Genomic DNA, 23,716 nt, shown 5'->3' with positions numbered 1-23,716 from the left:
TTGGTTCGGATGGTGAGTCAATTTACCTCACTGCTTTTTCCATTCATCGTGCAATATGAAGTCTACGATTTGCTAGCGGTTCAACCCCTTAGACGCAATCTATTATTTGTTTCTTACCAAAGCGCCTTTGGAATAGATCCGCGAAAGTCGGAATTCGCATGAAATATAGAGTAGCGGGAAGTGATTACTAAAGGTAATTTCCAGACTCGGATCAATGTTACATCGCCGAAATTAGGCAATTCCGTTCAATGAAGATTTGAATCTTGTTTTATAGGAACTGTACATTTTTAACATTCTAGAACAGCAACGAAGCGTTTGAAACTTGGAAAAGAAAAAATTTCAGTAGAATTTGTAATCGGCGAAAAATAAAATTCTGGTAAAAACATTTTTTGGAAAAATTGATTACCAGAGTCATACCTTGATCGGTGTGTAAAAATTTGCCATCCCGTCGTTTTCTGTAATAGATTCTTCAATTTTTCCTTATCTTAAAAAACCATAATCATAAAGAGTTGGATAATAATACGTAAATAAATTCTCGCGTTCCTTGCGAATTTATTTTATCACAACACTCGGAAAGATTAAAAGAAATAACTCATCTGCAGTTCGGATCTTGAAGCAATTGCAGTGTGTCTGGGTACTGTTATGCAATTGCGGTATGAAGAGAGAAAAAGAAGGAAGTTTAAAAAGCAACGCCTTCTCAGCCTGCGGTACGCAAACAAAAGATGAATAAAAATAAAATGCCCTTTGTTTCGTATCCCGAATTACCATAATTTATTCCATGGCTACATTTCCTTAACCGTTAATGATATGAATCTCATTTGGTAAAGCCAGGCGCGCCGTGAAAGTTGAAACGTTGGCGTGTCACAACTGTTACAGTTATACGTAAGGCAGACGAAGAACCTTGCCGGATAAATTAGGAAAATTCATTCCTTCTCTGCGCTCGCGTCATGCATTATAAAAAATATGACCAATGAGGAAAAAGATGCTTACGTCTGATTCCCCAGTCCATCATTTTGATTCGTTGAAATTAGACTCTTCGACTTCGTTCTTCGGCACGACGAACGGTGGTCCCTTCGATATTTAAATCTTTGAATTGGTCTTTCGTCGCTGGTTCTTTACTCGTTTACATTTTATAGGTAGAGATGTACGTATATATATATCTATGTATACATGTATATTATATTATTCAAAATGCGTTTAAACTGGTCGTTGATGGTGGCTGCGAACTGCAGCCTGGTCGAAAATTCTTACAGTGAATTTATTCTCTTCTCTTCCTCTCTCAAATTGGTCCATGAATTGCGTGTGTCTGATATTGATACGGATGAGCGACTAGGCGGATAATTCACATCGTTCCGGATAACGAACGACGTACAGTCTATTCGTCATTACGTACTCACACTGCGATTATCCCTCGCTTTTATTCCAGTTTATAAATCCCTCGCTCTTGACACTCCGCGTAGGGTTTCAAAATTTCCACAACTTAGCCGTTTCATCCCCAACAGGAGTATTACTGCGGCTAGCGTACGATATTGAACGAGAATTATAATGCAATTAAAAAGAGGATCAGGCGAATCTCAGGTCCCCCGTCTCAGGTTCTGAAGGGATTAATGGTAGAGCAAATGTGCAGACGGCTCGTTGTCATCTTGTTTCATTGGTAATTAATATAGGTTTGACCTCCCGGTCGAGTGGGGTCAAAAACTATTAAGATCGCCTTTATCAAATGGCCGGAACCCATTAAATTATCTGTCTCGACGATTAGCGAAACGTTCCATCAAATTTCACCCTCAGTTTATATCCCAAGACAATATAGGTATAATATAATCACATAATATATAAACTATTTCGGTCAAATTATTTTCATCACAATTTGTTTGTTGTAGGTACAGTTTATTCGATCGGTACAATCGTTGGTCAGTTTTTTCCGCATTCCTTTCTTTCATTTGTAGATTTGTCGAAGGCGTTTTTTATTTATTTTTTTAATTTTTTTTATTTTTTATTTTTCAAGCGTATGTAATTATAACCGAAAATGTTTCAAACGCAGAGTAAAACTCTTTTTCAGCTGTGACTTGCAGTGATATGTTTTCCGTATAATTATCGCATGACAAATAACAGTTTCAACGTTTATACACTTTTTATTTTACCGTAAAATATAACGTCTTTTCGGTCCCGTTATTCGCAAATTGACTCGACTGAAATAATACCTCTGACACTCAGATCAAATCGCGCAGTTTATACATTACAAAGCGTGCGGTGAAATTTAGATTCGACGATTGACACGCACGCACTTGGTAATATATATATTTCACCACATGTATATACACCGATATATATGTATATATATATATATAATATATAATATATATATATATATATGTATGATTAAACATATGATTAAACAGCGTACGAAATTATCGCGGTATAAATTTTACACAACGTTTTACAATTGGCGAATTAAGGGTCGCGGTTCACGGGGATGTAAAATTTAGCATTATCGAATAAGAATTAATCGAGACGCCGCGACGGTGTAAAAAAAAAATAAATTTCTTCTTATCGCTTTCCACCCTTCTGCGCTTCAACGCTATTTCCGTCTCACTGCGCGGAGTTGTAAACGTTTCGGTTTTTTTTTTTTTTTTTTTTTTTTCAATCAAATCATTTTTGACACGTCACCGTCAGTCCTCTGTGAAGATTTTTCCACATCGGCATGACCGAGAGGCCCGGATAAAACGGACTCCGTATTATTATTATTTCAATATATTTCTTAGAACCATATTTATATTTGTATATAAATTTTTTTTCTTTTTTTCTTTTTTTTTTTTTTGTTTTTTACCGACTTGTCACGGTTTTACTTGCAATCTCAGAGTCCGGTTCAGGGTTTATGTAAATAAAATACCGTAGAGAAATTCTTACAAACTCGTATTAATTTGCGCCCGATGAATTCCGTCGCGCTTTCGTCGCGGAAAAATAGTGATAAGATTGAGAAAACGAAAAAAGAAAAAAAAAAAAAAAAAACAAAAACAAAAACAAAACAAAAAAACCAACAAAATTCAAACAAAGATGGAAATCCGCCGATGGCCTTTTTACATCCTGCCGATCCTGACGAGGAGGGTCAGGGAAACCCTTCGAGGGAACGGAACGAAGATAGGCGCAAGTCACCGACGTGCAACCTACGCAACCCCGCGGCCAAGAGACGACTGAACTGCGTCGCGGGGGTCCGACCAGCACCACCCCCCCACTTTTCCCGGTTCTTCCCCCTTCCTCCGCCCCTCCCTTCTACTTCCACCGATTCCTCATCGTCCTCCTGGTCCTCCTTCTCCTCTCCTTTCTCCTCGTCAATTTTCCAAGTACCCAAAAGCACCAAGTTCCACACACGTGACTCGCACACTCGTTCTTTCTTTTTCGCCTTTGTTTCAAGGTCGTACTCACTATACGTTGGACACATTTATCCAAGTTTTTTGGATGTAATTTTAAATCGCCATGTTGCACGAGATTTTTCTTCATTTGTTGGCCGAGTGGACGAAAATCGTTAGTTTGTTAGTTTGTAACCGAAATGTTATCGAGCTTCCGAAGATATCTTTGGTAATACAAAAGCTCGGATTACATCGATGCGTGCTTTCAAATTGCTTCAAAATTCTTGAAGAATTAATAGATTTTTGTTTTGTTTCGCTCTAGGATGGCACGGTAAAATACTGAAATAGATTTTCTCCGTTTTTTTTTAGTGTTTATTTTAATATTGTTATCTGTTTGTCATAATCGATATCGGTGTAATGGTGTAACGTTGAAGATTTAACGATGTCAACGTAATGGCAAAAAAAAAAAAAAGAAAACGTTTCGTTGAATAAATCTCGTAGATTTTCAACAATTTTGAAGCAATTTTAAGCGAACCTTCGCAGCTCATACGAATTCAATGATAACATGATGAATACTAAATCTGCGACTATCTCGTAATAAAATGACTAAAAAGTATCGATTTTTGGTTAACCAGCCTCTTCAAGTCAACTTTACGGAATTCTGACAAAAGCCGATTTTTTTTTAGTTGAATGCAATTTAGCATATCATCAACAATCGATAAAACTATTTCAGAAAAATTATAAATACGTTTTTCGTATTATTCCGAGTTGATTTCTGAGTAGAATATCCCGTTACTGACAACTTGACGAGTGACAATTTTTTTTCATGAAAAGGTAATAAAACCGTGGAAAAAATTGAGTTTCTCCTACCAAGGAAGAAATTACCCGACAGAAAAAAAATTTAGTCGCGTCTGTTTAGTTTCAATTTAAACTGAATACGCGAAAGCCTGAAACGTTATCCGAATGAAGGATTTCCTTTTATCACGCGGTATCAAGTCTTTCACGTTTTCAGTGAACGATTAAAACGCGACGAAGCCAGAGTTTTTCCTCCATTCGTCAAAGTTCGTTTTGTATGCCGGTGTCGTTGAACAAACTTTTTTAACACAACTTTTGAACCCGTATTCATTAAAAGTTTTCAAACGACGAATAAGCATATTTATTCTCCTTGAAACGTGGGTGTGAAAGAAGTTTTCTATATCGACATTCACGAGTCGCGCTACATATTTCCTCTCCGGAATTAGCAAAAATTCTTCTTCGACACACACGTAAAATCTTTTGCGTAGCACCGGCGCAATCAGCAGCACATATATACGAAGTTTGAAAGAAACAAGTTGTTTGCGCTCTTTTTTCTTTCCGGGAGCCAGAGCTTGTTATCTCTTCAATTCGTTTTTCGTTTACGGATAGACAACCCCGTTGAGGCCATCGTATCAACCAGCTGGCGAGAGAGCGAAGAATCCAGCCGGTATAAGAGTAAAAAAGTCAATCCAATTTCCTACGAATCTCTGAATAAATTGGACGTCAACATTATGCGTAGCATTCCTATGTATAAGGCAAGAAATCTCGGACTATTTTCTACAGAAATCACATTTTTACCATCGCTACATTCAAGAGTCGAGGAAAATGTAAAATAAAAAAAATAAAAAAAAAAAAACCACTAAATCGAGAAGCCAGAAAGATTATCGGTTCCTTTTTTTAAGCACATCTAAATTAATCTTGATTCAGTGGAATTTGAGTGTATTTTTTTCTTTCTCACAGAGTTAATCTAGTTTAATTGCATTTCATTAAAATGTATTACTAATGATAATAATTGAAGTATTTACGTGAAATTGACGATAGAGTTATTTGCAAATCACAAGATTTCGTCTGCTTGGATGATTTTTGTTCGAAACGATGTAATTTTTATCATTATTATATAAATGTGTGTTGAAAAAATTTCGATTGAAAATGAATTAAGAAAATTCCCTTCCCCGTCAAGAACTGAATAAATAAATAGTAGGACGAATTTGTATTGAACTGGTTTGGCGAATTTGAAATTCTGGGATTTTGTTGGTACAAAATTTTATAAAAGATATACCCAATGGCTCGGAAAGTACGTAATAAAAAGTCGAAACAACTTTTCGAAATTTTTTATACAGCCAGCTCGAAATGACCCCGAGATTAAAAAGGAATGGCTGTGTAAAAGTTTCACAAGGCCTGATAAATTCTTCGTGTATGTACGAGTATTTACGCATGTTTTACATATTCCGTTCGAGGGGATGATCTTCTACTTCCTTCCCGTCCCCCGATGAAGACTGGCTAATCTAAATAATGTGACATCAGCTCTGCCGAGGATGAAAATGTCAAACTTGGCCTAGGCTCGTAAATATTATACAGATACATACTGTGAATGCAAATTCACGTAGGTGGAAAAAAGCTCCGAAACACCGTTTCGCTACGTTACACACAACCGCGATGACGTAAGAAAACCGAGGGACTCCGTGGAGTTTAACGAACATTTTCACAATCCGTAGCAACACCTATTTTCCATAATAATAAAGGGACAAATTGTTTGGCGCTTCGCAAATCTCGCCTCGTTAGCGTGAAAAATTTTTTTACATCACGTCGTGGCCGCAAAAATTCGGTGAAATTTAATCCCCGGTAAGAACGAGTTTGACAAATTTTTGTTGCAGCATTTGAATGTTGTTCATAAAATAAAATCGACGACGTTTTCATGTTCAAACAATAAACTTGCTCTTTTAAACTTATCTTGTTAATTCTTCCGCACTTTGTCCAAATACAAATCGGTTTCTAGATTTCAAAAGGTTGTCACATAACCCGAATTCTGTTAGCTCCGATCGGCATAAATGCTGTTTCGAGAAACTAGAGAAACTTGCAGGAACAGGAATGATATTGCGATAAAATTTTGAGAAACTAAAGGTGAACGTAAGAATATTTATCAAATGTGTACAACTAATTTCTCCTTCTCTTGAAAAGTAACATTCCACGACGTTTTCGAAGTCACTGAACACACACGCTCCACAAGTTATACGCCATTATACGTACATATATAAATAATATCGATCAGGCACCGATAAAAGTTTTCTTCAATCTCCGACGATAAATGCAGCATGTTTTCTGTTAGTAAACCGGCGATACTTCAACCACGTATATACCATCTTTATACCCGGGTTTATAACACGATAGAGAAATAGGATAAAGCCGAAGCCAGGTGGCCTCGATATGTATTCGACGTATCTTTTTCCACCCCCGATAAACAAGTACAGTTTTTGTTTATTTTTGTTTTTTTTTTTCTAAATTTTATACCACGCTTGGGGAGAAAGCTTGCAAAAAAAAAAAAAAAAAAAAAAAAAGCAAGAATTATTCAACCGTATTGAAACAGAGAAGCCACGGAATAAAATCCGAAGCTTTGAGGTTATGGTATAATACAGAATTTGAAGAATTATGCAAAATATTCAGGCACCTTCGATGTGTTCATTGCGTCATTCAAAAAAAAAAAAAAAAAGTGAAAAAGTTCCCAAACCCGGCCAACATATCGATGCGGTTCGTTCCGACCATTGTATACACCTACACCTACGTCTAATACGATCGCCTCCGAATTTCGCAGCAGAGAGGAGACTCGTTGCAATCAGTCGAAAACGGTAGCCGAACGACCTGTCAATCTTGGGTTAGAAGCGTCAGGTATCGACTGATCGTAAAAAGCACGTGGTCAACGCTCGGTTTTCATCCGAGTGGAAAAAAAACTGCAGACGCTGTGAGGTGAGTAACTAGAAACGGTCGTCGTCTCGTCTTCGCTAGGTCGTTATCGATATTCTAATCCTGTAAGCCAACTGCTGCAAGTTGCACAGTTCGGGAAAAAACTTACATCGATAACAGATGTGTGTGCTTTTTGCATTTGTAATATGTAATTGGTTTGCATTCAGCCTATAAGTTATAAATGCGCAGTTTATATTCGCTCCGAGTTACATCACGCGTGCACTTGTAATTTTTTTTTCTCCATCGATAACCGCGACTCATTATATATATATATATAAAATATATATATATAAATATAACATATATATATATATATATATATATATATATATATATATATATATATATATATATATATATATATATATATATATATATAAATATAAATATATATAAAACATTTTTTTTCGATTTATGTTCGTGATCGTTTCGCGCAGCCGTTACTCTGAAATATGAGTAGCTTTTCCCCTTTAATCGACGAACCGATGGATGTACGAGGAACTGTGTTGAGAATTTTAACGAAAGTTGGGAAATATGCCGCACTTGATGAACTTATCAACGATTCTTTAATCCTGAAGGTTTATTCGAGACTCCTTTCTCGTTACTGATGATGGAAAAGGTTCGTCAACGTGACTCGATTCGTTGAATAATAACGTAAGTTGCGTCGTGTGTTAATTCCGGAATATACAGAGAGGCGAGAAAAAACATGAGAATCATTTCTCACACAGCTTGTATTCAAGATATTGCGACTGAACGTCATGTCGGAGATAATCTTATATGACGTATAAGGTGTGCTGCGATCGTCAGGGATATTTATAATAACTGGAAAAAAAGAATATCACGGGATACGTAATATCATCGTAAATAAAAATCCAATCAAATCGCTCCGATCGTTTTACACGGGGTAAAGTTTTCTACGAATCGGAGAAAATTCCGTTGGTATAACGGCTCGGAACTGAACTGTCTGCAGGGAAAGCCAACAAATCGTATTGATTTCCGATTACTATCGTACAGAGACGTAAACACATTCTACCTCGCAAACTGCACTACACGGTACATAATCTTTACGTATATATTATTAGGGTGTATCGAAAAACCGCGTTTTTCGAATTTCGAAACGGGACTAGCGAGGAAAATTTCGGTGTTGACAAAAAAATAAAACAGTTTCAAGAAGAACATTTTTCTTTAATATTTTCAGGTTGAGCAAATCGTTTAAAATTTGGGAATTTCCTTATTACAGCGAAATGTTGCTAAATACAGGAAGGAAAACATGAAAAGTCGATACTGGCATATTTTTTTTAATAGATAATAGCTGTAGGACAGTAAAATATGAATCTGGCTGATCTACCCCCCCCCCCCCTGTCGAAATACTAAAACGTGATTTTTTGATACATGCTAATATATATATACACATATTGTATGTAGTATGTAGATGCCATATCATGCGCAGAACATAAATGATGTCGCGATGTGACGTGCACTATAATCATAATAATTTTTCTGACTTGAGAAAAGTGATTTGCGAGACTCGCGCAGTCTTCAAAATGACAAATAGAACGTGATTAAAGGTTCACAATGTATAAAAGTTTGGTAACAAACTTGCGAATTGGATTAATTTTGCAAATTGAACGAATCGATATGTCTAAGAACAAGGAAAAGTTTGGCTGGTCGACCGTTTTTAAAATTCCTACGAGGTTTTATTGGATATCGCACGTACCTACGGGGATTTGCACAGCAGTTCAGTGATGAAAAAGGCAATAAATAACAAGGGTGGAAAGAATGAAAAATTGATCGGACCTTCGTGCAACAAGGTAGGTATACGATCACAGCCTGACTGGGGTGTAATTTTTCTCTGATCGAAGTGAAGGCATGCAAAATTCAATGTTTGATCACCTGAGCTTGGCGCGTAACGGTGGACCAGGAACGGGGAACCGGGACTTTAAATATTCAACGAGTATTTCCCGCCGCCGCGCCGGAAGAGTAAACGCAGTCGCCATCATCATCTTTCCGGCTATTCAAGTGTAAAAACTGAATGACAAGCACTCGCCGGCCGAACCCGGAGCCTTTGAAAAAGCACATTACTGTGTAAACGCGGGGGTTTCGAATGCCGTGTCTTCCATGTGGAAGGTGCGAGTCTGCACCCTTGGAAGAGTTGAGATTGAAAGTTAACAAGGAGGAAATTGCCAAGATTTTTTTTTTACACCATCAGCCTTCGAGCGCTCGGCGAATCACTTTTAGAAAATTCTTCTTGCGAGGCTTGTTTGCCCGATGCGTTAATATTTCACGCATCGGGATGTTGCAAGGTGAAATCCCGGTCCAACAAAGACGACAATGCCCCAGTATAATTGTGTCCATAAATTATAAAGCACAGATGAAAACGCGCTTCAAGATCGCGAACATTTTTTCAATCTCGGTGTGAATCGGGACAGGATGAGAAAAATGATTCGTATATGATATTTTCTTGTTTCTTATTCGTCAAATAGAAAAACTTTCGTCATACTTGGAAAATTATATTATTTCTCTGTTTCACCGAGATGTTGCAAATGTGAAAATTAACACGGAGTACATGCGCCTGCATTTATGCAATTTGAGATACATTTCCTCCAATCGTGGATCGTTGTAAGATAAATCGAACGCTTCGTGAACGATATTATACCTAATGCATAAATGGTGACTGGAAAAACAGTCTCGTGAGAGAAAAATGTTAAATCTTATCGCATCAAGGCGATGGCTCTCAACGCGTCACCGGTTCTTGGACACATACCGAGAAAAGCCGTAATCATAATACGTGCGGGGCCAAAGGCAGTTATTCCAAACTGTTCTGGTTAGCGTCTAAACCAAGCTCAGATTAGATTACAGTTTCGTTCTGGCGTAGCGTTAATCCAAAGCAGCCAGCGAGTCAAAACAATTTACACCGTACATCATCACAAACCTACCATAGGAACACACCGCGTGTGCGTTGGCTTCTGCTTTTCCTGCTGCTGCTGTTGCTGCTGCTGGCAAATGCGGAGGAACGAATTGAGTCGTAGCTTCGCGTTCGTCGCGTGGCAATTAAAGTATGAGCAAAATAAAAAGCGAGGTAGCAAAACTTGGCAAAATTGGCTTTTAAAAAGAAGAACCTTACAAAGTTTCAAACATAATATATGGCCCTACAAAATGTTATCACGTATGTATATATATACATATATATGTATATATAATTATACATAGTTTTGAACTAGATTCGTCAAGCGATTAGAGTCAAGAATTCGTAGCGGTACTACTATTGTAATCTCTAAGAACGAGACTCGAAATATAATTGCTACGGTAACTCCGTAAAGTTTGCTATTATAGGTATTGTAAGATCCTACGTTAATTAGGAAACTGTACAACGAACTCGACATGACTTGACAAAGACCGGTAACTGAGTCTAAAACGTACCGGAGAATGTTTCAACGTCATCCTTTCACAACTTGGCGAAGATCGTCCAAGGTAAGAAGCCCCTGGGCTATTTTCAGAAGTGTAGAGCGGGAAGTCCGCCTTTGCCAAGCGTCACTTCCGTTATCTTTATTGCAAACTCTGACCGGATGCAGACGTAGTTACGCCGCGTAATTACAATCTGGGCTTGTCTCTCCTGCAGAAGGACGTTGAACGCCGAGTTGGTGATAAAAAAAAGTTTTTTTTTCATTTTTTTTATCACTAACAGTGGGACAAAGTTGTGTAAAATACTTGAGGAAATTTCAAACTGAAACTTTAGTGTCAGGAATGATGTTTAAAAGTTCGGGAGAGGTTTGAATTCCTTTTAAAATATAAGTGCACGCTCTTGCTAATTGTGAATTCACGTCGATGTTAATTCTTTATCAGATTAAAGAGGTTGGTTAGCCAAAAGTCGATACTTTTCATTAATTTTATTACAAGGTATTCGTGAATTGATTGTTTGGAAAAATACTGCGTTTGTACGGTACAAAGACGTCTTTGAAAATGCGAGAATAGAAAATACCGAAATTGTAAACAATCGTATGCTCCGACATAGATGCTTTATTTAAAATAGCTTCGAATTTGGTAAAAAAATCTAGTAAATTCTTTCTGATTCTATTCAAAAGACTATTTTCCATAAATTGACTAAGACAAATTTTCTTTTTTTCCAGTAGTCAATTCAGTATTGCCATTTGTTGATTACGATCAATAATTATGGATGTTGTAAAATTATGTATTTAACGGCTTTGGGGAAAATGGTATTTTGAGTAAAACGGACCATCGCAAAGTGAAATCGAATGAACTTCCTATGTTTCAAGTATTTTCGTGATTTGAAACGAAGCAACGATATCAAAGCCCTAGTATAATTCCAGTATTTTCTATTTCTGTATGTTCGAAGGTATCTTCACAGCTTGCGAATGTAATAACTTGACGAATACTCAACTGTACGACTATCTCGCAACAAAATGAATTAAAAATGTCAACTCTCAGCCGCCAACCAACCAACCAACCTCCTCAAATTAAAATCTGGTTCAAATGTAAAACCTTTCAAATATTTCAAAAACAATTCTCGATACCTTTTCAACTGCATATTGAATCAGACAGTCTTAACGGCCACAGTTGAAACGCAGACGGTGCATTAGCCATCTGGTTGATAATAATAACGTCACTATCCCATCAGCGCAGAGTGCCAGTCAGTCTGATAATCGTTGACACGTAAACGTAACGTATAATACGAACTTTCGAACGAAGCCGAGCATTCAATTTAATATTAAAAATATTTTACCCCCTCCCCCCCCGTCACACGCGCTACGGCAAGAGCAGCTCGTCCATCTTTTTCCTCTTTTTTTTTTTGTTTGTAGAAAACGCAGTATTTATCAGCGCAGGATTATCCTCAGCTTAGCCTCGATCCTGTTCGTCCTTATCCAAGTTCTCCTCTATTTGCACGGCGGGACTCGCGGAGCGAAAGAAAAATGGAGCCAATTTCGTGGCGGCCGGTAAAAGGTGAAAGGGTAGTTTGTTCCGCGTAACCCACACGAATGGTCTTGAAAGTACGAATAATCCTTCTGCCAACGCGCCGAATTTTCACCCGCCGTTGTTCCTCCGAACCTGTTTAATATTTCATCCTGCGCTATTTTTTTTTTTTTCGCCTCAGATCCCCGCCCCATCTGACCTCGATATTTATATATATATATATATATATATATATATTTATACAGGCATGTAAACGCCGTGTTTCTTTCATTAGCCGCGGCCATTGAATCCGCGGGAAAAGGTTGCCAGCCAGTAACCCTTTGATGCAAATATCTCCCTCGAGTCAAGATTCAAGTGGCTCCGGCGGTTGCGACGCTTTCATCTCGAAGCTCCTCTGTTTCATTAGTCAGGTTCAAACCGAGAGACTCGGCTCTCTGCGCGCTCTCACCCTTCGGTAAGATATGCTACGATAAAAAATAAAAAAATAAAAGAAATAAATTTAAAAAAAAAAGTACTCAAAACCGAACTTGTCGCGGCTCGTGTACAGCGGTTTTCCAAATTCTTGCCTCTCCGTCTCTCTCCTCGTTGCAATAAGCAAAAGGGAAGAGAAAGAAGATCGAAACTGAGTCACGTAGAGATCGGAAAGGACGGCAACGCGGTTCGACATCCTGCACAGCAAATTGAATTACAGTTTACAAGGGGTTGCGATTGGATTAAGTCCGCGTGCCTAGATACAGGGTAGGGTAGGCGAACGCGACAGAAACACAAACACGTGATTCGAAAACCCTAGGTTTACAATCTACATGCTAATCATCTACTGACCTCTAGGCGCACCTACCAGTCCGCACTCTGTAGTTTCAACGGAGCTTACAATTAAGACCTCTGTTTCCGTACACACCGCCGGATGCAGCTCGGAGGAAATAATAATTGTTGAGTGTTTGCGTGAATTTTGCGCTTCGTTGTTCGTTAGTATCTGCTTCGTTTGAATTAAGTAAATCGCTCATTACTTCTAGCAAGTAGTTGAATGATTTCATCAAATTTCACAGAGTTTTTACTAATTTTATGAGTGTACGTTGCATAAACAGTCATTGTAACGTGAACGGCTAGGTATCCTGCTTAAGAAACTGTATGAAACAATTGTGTAATATTAATAAAACTCCGACAATTTTGGATGAAATTATTTACTGTTTCGTAGCAATGACATATACGATGCATTAAATTATATCGTGGCGTCAAACAATCGTGTATGACAAGTGCAATTTTTTCAGTACGAAGGTTCGTACCCTACACCATCGAAGAAACACTAATTTTTGTGAGGAACAAAAACAAAACATTCCATAACCACGGAGCTTCGACGATTTTCACCATTTTAGTTCAGGTTTTATCAAGTTTTGTTGGTAAAGAATTTATTTTTCTCTCTTTAATCCTTATTTTCGATTCGCGTAAGCCGGACAGACAGAATACCGAAATCAATTCCTCGTCGTTTCTGTCGACATCTCTGGGAATAAGATAAAAAAAAAAAAAAAAAAACTATAAAAAAACAAATCACGGCAGCTCAAATACACAGACAGTCGCTTTATGATGAGAGTTCGGAAAGAGAATCATCGAAGGTAATTTGGGCCATTGGACTCGGTCCATCGGAAGCTGTTCCGTTGCAGGAGCGAATGATGCCTCATACGTACGCAAATTAGATTTTACATTGGTGTATTGATACGTACACATATATGTACATGTATAAATAAATCGTATAGGAATTATGCAACAAGAGTTACGTGCGCGGTTGTTGCATCATCACGCGTTTAGTTACGTTAGAGGCAGAGTTCTCTACATACATTATATGTGAAGCATATAATTATATACATATATATATATATATAACCATGAAAAAGCCGTGCAGGGTGTGCTCCGCTATGCAAATATAACTAACTGCGACGTAACTCTAATGCCGCGGAGGAAAGAATATCGTCGTTCAACCGGCAAAAATAAAAAACTTTGATGTCGCATCGTCATCACTTCCGGAGTAAATTTTGCGATTCCATACTGCAGTATGTAATTTTATATTACTTTACGATTTATTATACTTTCTACTGCAGCGTGATTTTCATCTCAGCGCCACGCGCGTTCAGCCGTAAATTATTCCATCACTCGGCAGAATAAATGCAAAGATGAAAATAGAGAAAGAAAAAATAAAGAAACAGAAATCTCGTCGTTTCGTGTGTAAGCCTCCTTTGTAGCTCTTTTGCATATATTCGAAGAACCATCAGCCGGCACCCTGCGACAGAAATGTTTATGATTTTAAAGGAAATAAAATTCTCTCGCCTGGAAGGCTACGACGACGAGATTCCCAAAGTGCCGCTCCGATTTTACGATAAAAGACCCATCCACGCTTATATACCAGGTTATTTCCTCGCAGGTCATTTTTTTTTTTTTTTTTTTTAAATCATTTAAACCAACTGTCACAAATTTCAATAGAATTTAAATAGAAATATAGAAGAGCAAGAATATGTAGAATTGATTAAAAAATACAGGTATAAATTCTACAAATAGAAAAAGTTATTGAATAAATATAAGTAGGTTGTATTCAACGAGATTAATTATAACCGAAAGTGAGAAAAATTCTTAATTAATCGCAAGCTTTTCTGGCTTACTGGAGAAATTTATGACATGAAAATAAAATCTATTTTTCCAACAGTAAAAAAAAAAGAGATTATTCCCGAGGTATAAGGAAACGGAAAGCGACTGGTTTCAACTTCGCTTCTAGGCTTAAAAGCAGCCGGGTAGTCGAGCGAGTAGGGTTGAACGAATGCGTGGTATTATTAGAATATAAGTTTTTATATTTATTGATTGATCTGTTAAAGGTGAAAACGAAGCGAACAACTTCGAAGGTAGATGAGAGACGTGCGTAGGTCGAATGGTAAAAACGACGTGTGCCTTGGGACGAAAGCAACTCAGCGTAAGTGAGTGCAGAAAGCATAGTGCATAATCAGGGTTCTGGGAATGAGAGGAGCTATATAGATAGGTATGCACGGAATGTGCGAGTGATTGTTTAGTCTGACGAAATGAAGAGGCTTCCGGATAAGAGGGACGAAGGATGAGTTGTGAGGGCGAAGAGGGATCGAGCACGTAACGCCAAAAATAAAAGTCGAGTCCTAATTAACACTTGAGATTAAACTTTCTCGACAGAGAGCGTATGATATTCGCTATTTTAAATTATCAAAAACGACGTGAATTACACGTATAAAAAACCCTTAGTTTTCATTTTGCGAAGAGTGAAGGAGAACGAAAAAGCTGAAGAGAAAAAGAGAGAGGGACAGATATATGTATGTATATATATATACGCGTTATGCGATATAAAAGCAGAGAAAAAAAAAAAACGCATCAAAGCCAGCGAGTCGGCTGAATCCTGCGAAACAGCTATTTCGTTAATAGAATTTAAATTCACTCATCTGAATTTTGTTTCGAAGGTTGGAAATTTGCATTTCACGCCAAGAGCGCGCGAATTCTGAAACCGGTAAATGAAGCCCGGGGCTGAATTTATTCTATTAAAACAATACCAAAAACCAAAGCACTAGGCGACGTGTGTAAAGGAGGGAGATGACTGGAGATAGGTAAAGGAAAGGGTTGCCTGCATCGATCTAGCATCGCGGAAGCTTTGCGAACACGCGGATAAATGGAATATGGTTGGTTGATTAAATTCTCAAAAGCTTTCGGTCTTTCCCATTGCTTTTCAACGGGCGGTAAAGCTTTTCGCCTGCAATTTTTATCGCGATAAATTCTCGAGAAGATTTTCTGCTGCAGCTTCGAGGATGAACGTATATGGTGCATTATGTGTATATATATATATATATACGATGCATCCGATTGCCCTACATTGCGAGAGTTCAAAGGCAACTCTCGTTTCGTCAATGTTTATTTTATTTTTTCATCAAATAATCGAGCCGCGTATTGCAGTTCGGAAATATAAATGTGTGCACGGTGATAAAAAAATTTTACATATTCATAGAACCTTTTGATAAAATCCTGCGAGATTCGCGTCTGTGAAAAATACGAGCGACCCGACGCCTCAGGGAATTGGGATTACGCGATTTGGAAAGTTCCAAGTATCGAAAAATTTCACGCGATTTTAGAGTTTGTTGTATACCGAAAGTTGTTGTACAGACGAAGAAAGATCGGAGTATTGGTATTGGACGCGTAAAATCTAAATCACACGCAATGTTGCGCAAATTGTGTTATACGACACAGAAGTCATTTTGTACAGTCCTGTAAAAATATCAAATCCTATGTACGCGTTGCGAAAATATAAGTATTATAATCTATCTTTCTTTTTTTCATTTCTAATTATTCACTTTCTATAACTTTTGCAGAATGTGTATAAATAATTGACAAGAAATCTTTTAATTTTCCTCTCTTTCGAAGCGGTCTTTTATTTTCACGGAAAGCTTTTTTACCCTTGGACGTGTAAGTTAGCTACGTAATTGCAGGGATCATTTTCTATGCTGGCAGACCCTCCGGTGCTCTTGACTTCCGAATTTCTTCATCCCACGCCGAATCTAATGCCATTTACTAAAGGTCAGGTAAGGGTGCATCGATCGGTATTCGCGTAGGATGAGAAAGAGACTGAGAGAGTGAGAGAGTTAGAGAGAGAGAGAGAGAGCTTTCATCCTAAACCCGAAAGCCTGTTGTGGGATTTCTGAGGGACGCACGGAGCCCCATTACCGAAAATCTCTGCTCTACGAAATCCCCGTTATACCACGTGGACGAAAAGTACGTGCCGCTGAAAAAGCGAGTTCGCAAAAAAGCTGCTGGTATTTGATATTATACGGCGTCCTGCCAGATTCCGTAGTATCACATACAAAGTGTACCTTCGCGAAGAGTTGCAATTTGTGACAAGAAATGACGTGTGTTTCAAAATTTTACAAAACTTCTCATGGGTTTCCAATGATTTTATAAGAATTTCAAATGATTTCATTGATTGCAGAGTTTGAACTGAGCTCAAATTTAACGACATATTAAAGGTGTTTTAGTATTTTTAAGAATATCGGTGTTCATCCTGTTGTAAATTTGAAATATATATACACACAATTGTCTACATCCCTTCCCGAAATAGTCCACATCCTTAAAAATCGTCACGTGATATTGCAAGAAATATTTCACGCCAAGTACTCGTAATAACGTAGCTATTTACATAAAAGACCGAATTATAAATCTAGTCCAGTCTTGGAATATATACGGGAGTAAAAATTAAGAAGCAAATAAAAAAAGCTGTTACGTTACGAGGGAAAAAACTTCAGAAGACAAAAAATGATTACAGGTAGGTGTAACTTTATATTGGAATTTGCATACAGCTATCCGCATAAACTTTTCAAATGGATCAAGTGAAATTCGAGGTGATTTTATGCAAATGTTTTTCAAGCAGTGACAACCTCGAGGATATTTCCAGGACTTTTAGGACTGCCAGGAACGACGTGATAGACGTGTATACCAGGTTAGCCCAGGAAATAGATGGATAAATTCTATTACCACACAAGAGGAAACTTGATAAGAGCTACTCCTCCACTTTACGTCAAGGTCTCGGACTCGACAAGGCTTCGCGTGTATGTGCGAAATGAGAAGGGGGCTCTACATCGAGTTATGGAGGGTGGCTACACCCACCATAAGTGATGTTCTACTCTAGGCGTACAATTCCCTCCCTATACAAGTTTCTACCTGGTTTCAATGATTATATTTTCTTTTCTCTCTCGCAGATTGAATCATCTTTGATTCCGTTCTTGTAAATTTCTCCTGATAAAGACGGAGTGTTTGAATACATGTTAAATGTGGATTGAATCTCTTTCGAAAACGTCTACGCAAAGTTTGACGAAACAAAAATAACCAAGCGAGTTTGGTTGATCCTCGACACGTCCGAGTAACTGAATTTCTATTACCGTCATTTTCTTCATCAATAACCGCGAAAGATTTCTCAGACGCTGTACGTTGCATTCTTTTATAACCAGAGCCGTTGCCTTGCTGCGAACGAGCCACAAAAAATTGCGTAAAAATCCTGACGATATTAGGCCGGTGGAAATAAATCTCACTCGTTTTATTTTACGATCGAAAATTCACGGCACGTATTTATGGTTATGAGCACGGTTGTGCAAACAAAAATCTTGAGAGAATTTTCCACCTCGAACTGCGACGAAGCCGCGTAAAAGCAGCGATTCCGCAGTTTTCAAGCTAGCCAAGTTTACGGCGAAATATTACAATACAGATGTGAAATTTTTCGTTCAAATGTCAGCGTTAGGTCAAATACAGTTTTGTGAGGTTGTATAATAAACGGGGAGACGTTAAATCTCAAACTGTACTCGTATATACTGAAAATTCTCTTCGTATAAATATTTAAACGGAGATGTATCCTTTGAAGTTCCTGCAGCATGACGGATTCAAATGTCAAGAGCATCGAGGGAAGAAAACGGGGGCAAAAGAATAAAGAAACGGAATAAAACTTACCCCGTGTCGTCGGATGATTCATTAGTATAGCCAAGGGACACTCGTCCTCGTCGAGTATGTATTCCTGGTTCGGATTCGTGTTCGTGTTCTCTCCGTTCACCTGCAACAATTCACCGAAGAAGAACTTTTCGATTAATACTTTATTATACGCGATCTACTTTCTCGTTTAAATTTATACTATGCTCTCTTACACCCCGCTTACTTCATCGCCCTGCGCCTTACGAGCCTGTCCTTGGTCACAGAGCGGCTCGAATCAATTTCAATTAGAAATTCCAATCTTATGGTAATTTAATAATGAAACAATTTAAGCGAGCTAAAACGAGACAATTTTTCCTCTAATATCAATGTTTTCCTCACTTTTTGGACAGCACACTGAGAAAAATTACATAATTTGTCATAGTTGCTGGATAATAATTTTAATAAAATTGGCGAGTATCGTGACAATAATATTGTTGGAATTGCAACGAAATGTAGTACTAGTAACTATTTAGTGTAATTATTCTTGTCAATACAACATTTTCTGGTTATTGCAAGATTGAATCTATTCATTTGGTTTGATGCATTTTTTTCAAATCCAAATAAGGTGTCAGTACCAAATTATCGGAACAGTTAAAAGAAAATATGGTACGAATAACCACAAACGAAAATACAGATATATACATATACATTTAACATGTAGTAGATTTTTTTTGTCGTACCTGAAACTCGATCAAGTGATCAAAGTAGAGGAATAATTTTGAAATAATAAAATTTCACGAAATACTGAAAATAACTGAAATGAGAATTAAATTTAAAAATCGAATTCGCGTAAAAACTCTTCATTTTCGGTCTCGCCAAGGAGAAAAAAGTCACATTAGAATGACCCGTTTTCTACAGTTTACAGAGTCAGTACCGTCCGAAAATAAAGAGCGATACAAGCATGTGCTTCCAGTTTCCTGCAGACGAGTGTGTTTGGTCGGTGATGCAGTAAACTGGAACGACTCGTGGAAGAAATCCGCCGTAACAGCCCTCGTTCGGCTGTCGGTTCTTACCGACGAGAATTTAGTAGGTTTCTACTAGTTTTACGAAAAATAACGTAAAAACCTACATTTCTTGCAGAAAAATAAGTCTCCGTTGAAATGTTTAAAGAAAGTTTGTCACTCCTTTCCCTCTTCCTCATCTTATAATTCTCATCCCATTTTGATTCGTCCTATTTCTGTACGAAAATTTACAGGAATCTGCAGAACGGATCGAAGTGTTACCTGGATCAAACAATATTGCTGAGGATCAGCCCGGTCGAGTCCGTACTTTGCCAACATTTCCCTGACAACGTGAGCGGCCGAATCTCTGACGCTGAGCAAAAGCGTCTTGTACGGTACGTCTTTGCACAATGCTTCGCCATAGATCTTCAAGGTACCGCCTGTGTCTGGACCACCATCTTTGCTTCTGAATTGCTGGAGCTTTCTTTCCAATTTTTGTTGACGTCGGCGCCGCATTACCGCTTCCGGGTTTGATATACTTCTTGTAAAACTTGTCTCGGGAAGTTCTGTAACAACAATTGAGACTCATCGTGAATTATCACGGTTCGCAAATAAAAATACCGCAAACTTTCTGGACTTCTCAAGGTCTACAGTTCTTCAGGTTTCAGTATTTCGGTTGTTCTTCTCTCTTTACTTTATACAAAAATGAAACTTCTCTCGTAGTATTATATGCGAAGTAAATTTTTATTACGCATCCGTTGAAAACTATTTTTTATGTTCGAAATATTGCGTGGGGAGAATTTTAACTCAGAAATGAGACCTAATTTTGCGATGAAAAAAGAAACGATGTATCTACGCGCTCTCGAGTTTCGATAAACAGCAAATATTATTTACGAATCGTACAAGTAATAACACTGATTGAATTACGCGTTAAGAAACTGACACAACGAGCATTTGATGAATAAGTTTCAAGCATTTTTTCCCGTAGATGATTCAAAGAAATCTTCAATTTTTCCCTGATTTCTCAGGCATGCAATATTCTAATCTTGAATAATTATACGGTTTTACAAATTAGATGCAGTAACGAGTTGTGAAATCTATTTATTTATATTTTTTTTTTTTTATGAAGTAGAAGAAGAAGAAGAAGCAGAAATTAGCTCAGAATAAATTATATGCATGGTTCTTAGTGAAAGTTCATCGACAATTTACCGTTGTGAAATTGGGAGCAAATTATATTACACGATAGATCTCGTAGACTTTATCAACCGTCAATTGAATAAATTATAAAGCCGATTAAAAAATTTACTTGTTCAACAAATTATAATTGAAATGAATAAAACTTCGCGTATCTTGTAGGAAAAATAAATCATATAAAAATCAAGTTGATACAAATAAGACTCGAAAAAGTGGTTAAAGTTTTTACCACGTAAATTCGTCGACCGAGCTCTAGTATGAATGAAATGACGCGATTTCTGCTGTAACCACCAACTGCTAATAAATCGTTTACAAGCTAGTTTAGTTGTTGTAAAATCAATGACCATTCGCGTCGCGATTCAGCGCGCGTAGTTATGCGGCCTTACCGCTTTCTAACTAATCCCTAATTAGATGTTAGCGCATGATTTCCGAGTTGCATAATTTCCTCAGAGATACACAAACATCTCGACCTGCGTACACAACTTGTAACGTGCATTCTGTGCCCGTGTATAATATACGTATACGCAACTGCATGATAAATTTTCCCGTGAAATATCGACCGAACTACGGAAAGTTAGGAATTTAGCTCCTTGGCAACCTACTACGGCTAATCGATCCTATGTCAAAGGTCCACATTTCTTAGAAAGAACAAGTCTAACTGTATTGAATTACAAACTTGAAAACTTTAATCAAAGTCTTCTCGATAGATACGGTCGATTTCATTTCTGTCATTTCTTTTTCAGGGATATAAAAAAAAAAAGTTTAAAAAAAGAATTGCTGACGAACTAAAGACCTCAAAAGCTTAGCGACAAATCGAGGCTTTCCTCTAAACGTGATCGATGATCAAGTTAATCATTAACCATCGAAAGTTTTTGCTCGTTTCTCAACTTTCATACTTCACGAAGATGAACATGAAGATTTTTTTCAACAGTCGAAAGTGAAACGAATAATAATAAAGAGGTAATCATTTTTTTGGTTCACATTCGTAGAGCAAAATTTCATTGAATTGAGAATTTAAAACTCAATTACGTTATATTTTTATAATATAAACGTTAGCATTATTAATATAGTGAAAACGTATTAAAACTATAATAAAGCGAAGCTTCGAATAGACGAATATTATAGTTATCCAAGTATGGATTTCACGAGATTGAAGTTGGTAAGAGTACTGTAATAAACAGACGATCGTAAAAAATCAATATAATTTTTAAAGCTTGCGGTAACTTTAAAAGAGTTCAATTTGCAACATATAAATTATTTTTCACCAATTTCAACCCTTATTCAATATCACTGTTTCGATACGAGTGAAAGCGTGCAGGTAACAACGATCTTTGCAAACAAACCGACTTTTTTCCATCAACCGTTATTCGTACAAGTATAGAAATTATGAATAAAAAAGCATCTTATTGTTAGCGAACTTTAAACTTTGCGACTATTTGTTGTGCAGTAGGTAATTTTTAAGCGTACTTGGAAAAAAAAAACTGTAATGTTCGTGGGTTTGAGAAATATCCTCAAATTCTTTGAAAACAGAACCCAGCCACTTTCCAATTTATATATATATATTTAATATATATTTAATATATATTTATATAAAAAGCACAATTCCTCACCAGTATACAATTTTTCAGCAACGCCATTTTGGTCTACAGCAATAACACTCTCGTCTTGTTCGCCGGCGCTCTTTAGCCGGCTAAGTTTCTCCTGCTTTTTCATTTGCTTCTTTTCCCTCCTGCTGAGTTTCCGCCGGAAGCTGGTGCCTTCGGAAAATCCAACACCCTGGGCGTTCGTCTTGTCGTCGATCCTCCGTAGCAGGAATCGACCTTCGCGATCATCGATGTGCCAATTGAGCTGGACCAGCAACGGTTTTTCCTCGAGGCCCAATTTTCGTTCCTCTGGTCCGCGTGAAAATGAAAATATTACGATGTAACGAAGATCGAGGAACACTTGATACGATTAAGGCCAAGCGTTAAATCGCTGCATTTCTACAGCCACAACGACATCCGCCGAGGTGTATTGTTTACCAGATTCAAAATCTAGGCGCGGTCTCTTCAACCGCGTCACGTCCGGAACAACCAGTAGACAAAATAGACTTATGATACGCAGTTGTGCCACGCTGTTGACTCGCGATTAGTTATTTACTGTTTGAAATGCCACGAGCCGTGCTTTTGTAATTTTCTATCGACGTGATACGCATAGGGCAAGATAAGGAAGAACGTGATACGAAATTAGGCTACCCCTCATCTTCGTTTTGGTACCACGCATGTATTTATATTCGCATACCTAGATGTTATACAATTATTAAAACGCTCAGGCACCAAAAGCGAAATGAAGAAACTACAGGATATCTTGGCAAGTTAAAAAAAATATCTGAAACGTTACAATTGTTTATTTAATACACCAATCAATGATTATTTGTTGCCTGCAGATGCGGCGAATTCAACAGCTGTGATATGGGTATGCTAATTGCATCGATCGTATAACTACAGTACTTCGATTTTGAAATTTACAGGTGTCGAGACGTTGGAGGAACTGTTTTTAGCCACGGGCTACGGAGAATATATACGTATTCAAATTAGAAACAGTATTAACATACTGGTTATTCCGAGTTTTAAACATCCTGCGCGAAACTTGTAACGCGTGGTGATAATCCGAACGTAAGTTAATATACGGTTGATTATGAAATCGATGTAGTAAATTTCAACGTTTAAGTTCATTCAAAACGAAAATTATGCATTTATTTCTGTTCGAAGATTAAGTTAGCTCGATATCCAAGCGGTTCGGTTATTCGTTTTTGTTATACGGAATGTGAGTGGGCATATTTCCTAGTATTATATTAGACAAATTTAATCTTGACTTGTGACGACGATTTTATACCTGCAGGCTTTAGAGTAAAGTTAGTTAAAACTTAGTTAAATAATCATTAGGCTGGTGTAAAATTCTTTCCTCGAAATGACGAGTTGTTATTCTAGCAAAAACGACTTTCATCAAACTAACATAATAATCTGTATATTTTGCATGATGGTGCAAGTATCTGAATGTGGATTATTA

At 37.5% G+C, this 23,716-nt stretch overlaps 1 protein-coding gene across 10 annotated transcripts in view; it reads right to left on the bottom strand.

Annotated features, from left to right (window-relative positions):
* The window catches only part of LOC124182230 (afadin), a 117,424-nt gene that overhangs the window by 38,300 nt on the left and 55,408 nt on the right, over positions 1–23,716 (bottom strand). For 9 of the 10 annotated variants that reach the window (XR_006870720.1, XM_046569210.1, XM_046569183.1 and 6 more), the window contains exons 4-6: positions 22,279–22,560; positions 19,757–20,040; positions 18,516–18,615 (exon numbers count right to left, since the gene is read on the bottom strand). Coding sequence is in view for 9 of the 10 variants with exons in the window: in XM_046569210.1 (XP_046425166.1) it covers positions 18,516–18,615; positions 19,757–20,040; positions 22,279–22,560 (666 nt within the window). In the remaining variant the exon portion in view is untranslated. Of the gene's footprint in view, positions 1–990; positions 2,325–18,515; positions 18,616–19,756; positions 20,041–22,278; positions 22,561–23,716 lie in introns of those variants that run through there. The other variant, XM_046569280.1, reaches the window with a different exon arrangement.

The sequence above is a fragment of the Neodiprion fabricii genome, chromosome 1 (assembly GCF_021155785.1).
Source record: "Neodiprion fabricii isolate iyNeoFabr1 chromosome 1, iyNeoFabr1.1, whole genome shotgun sequence".
Taxonomy (NCBI): Eukaryota; Metazoa; Arthropoda; class Insecta; order Hymenoptera; family Diprionidae; genus Neodiprion; species Neodiprion fabricii.
This window is presented reverse-complemented; position numbering and strand designations above follow the sequence as displayed.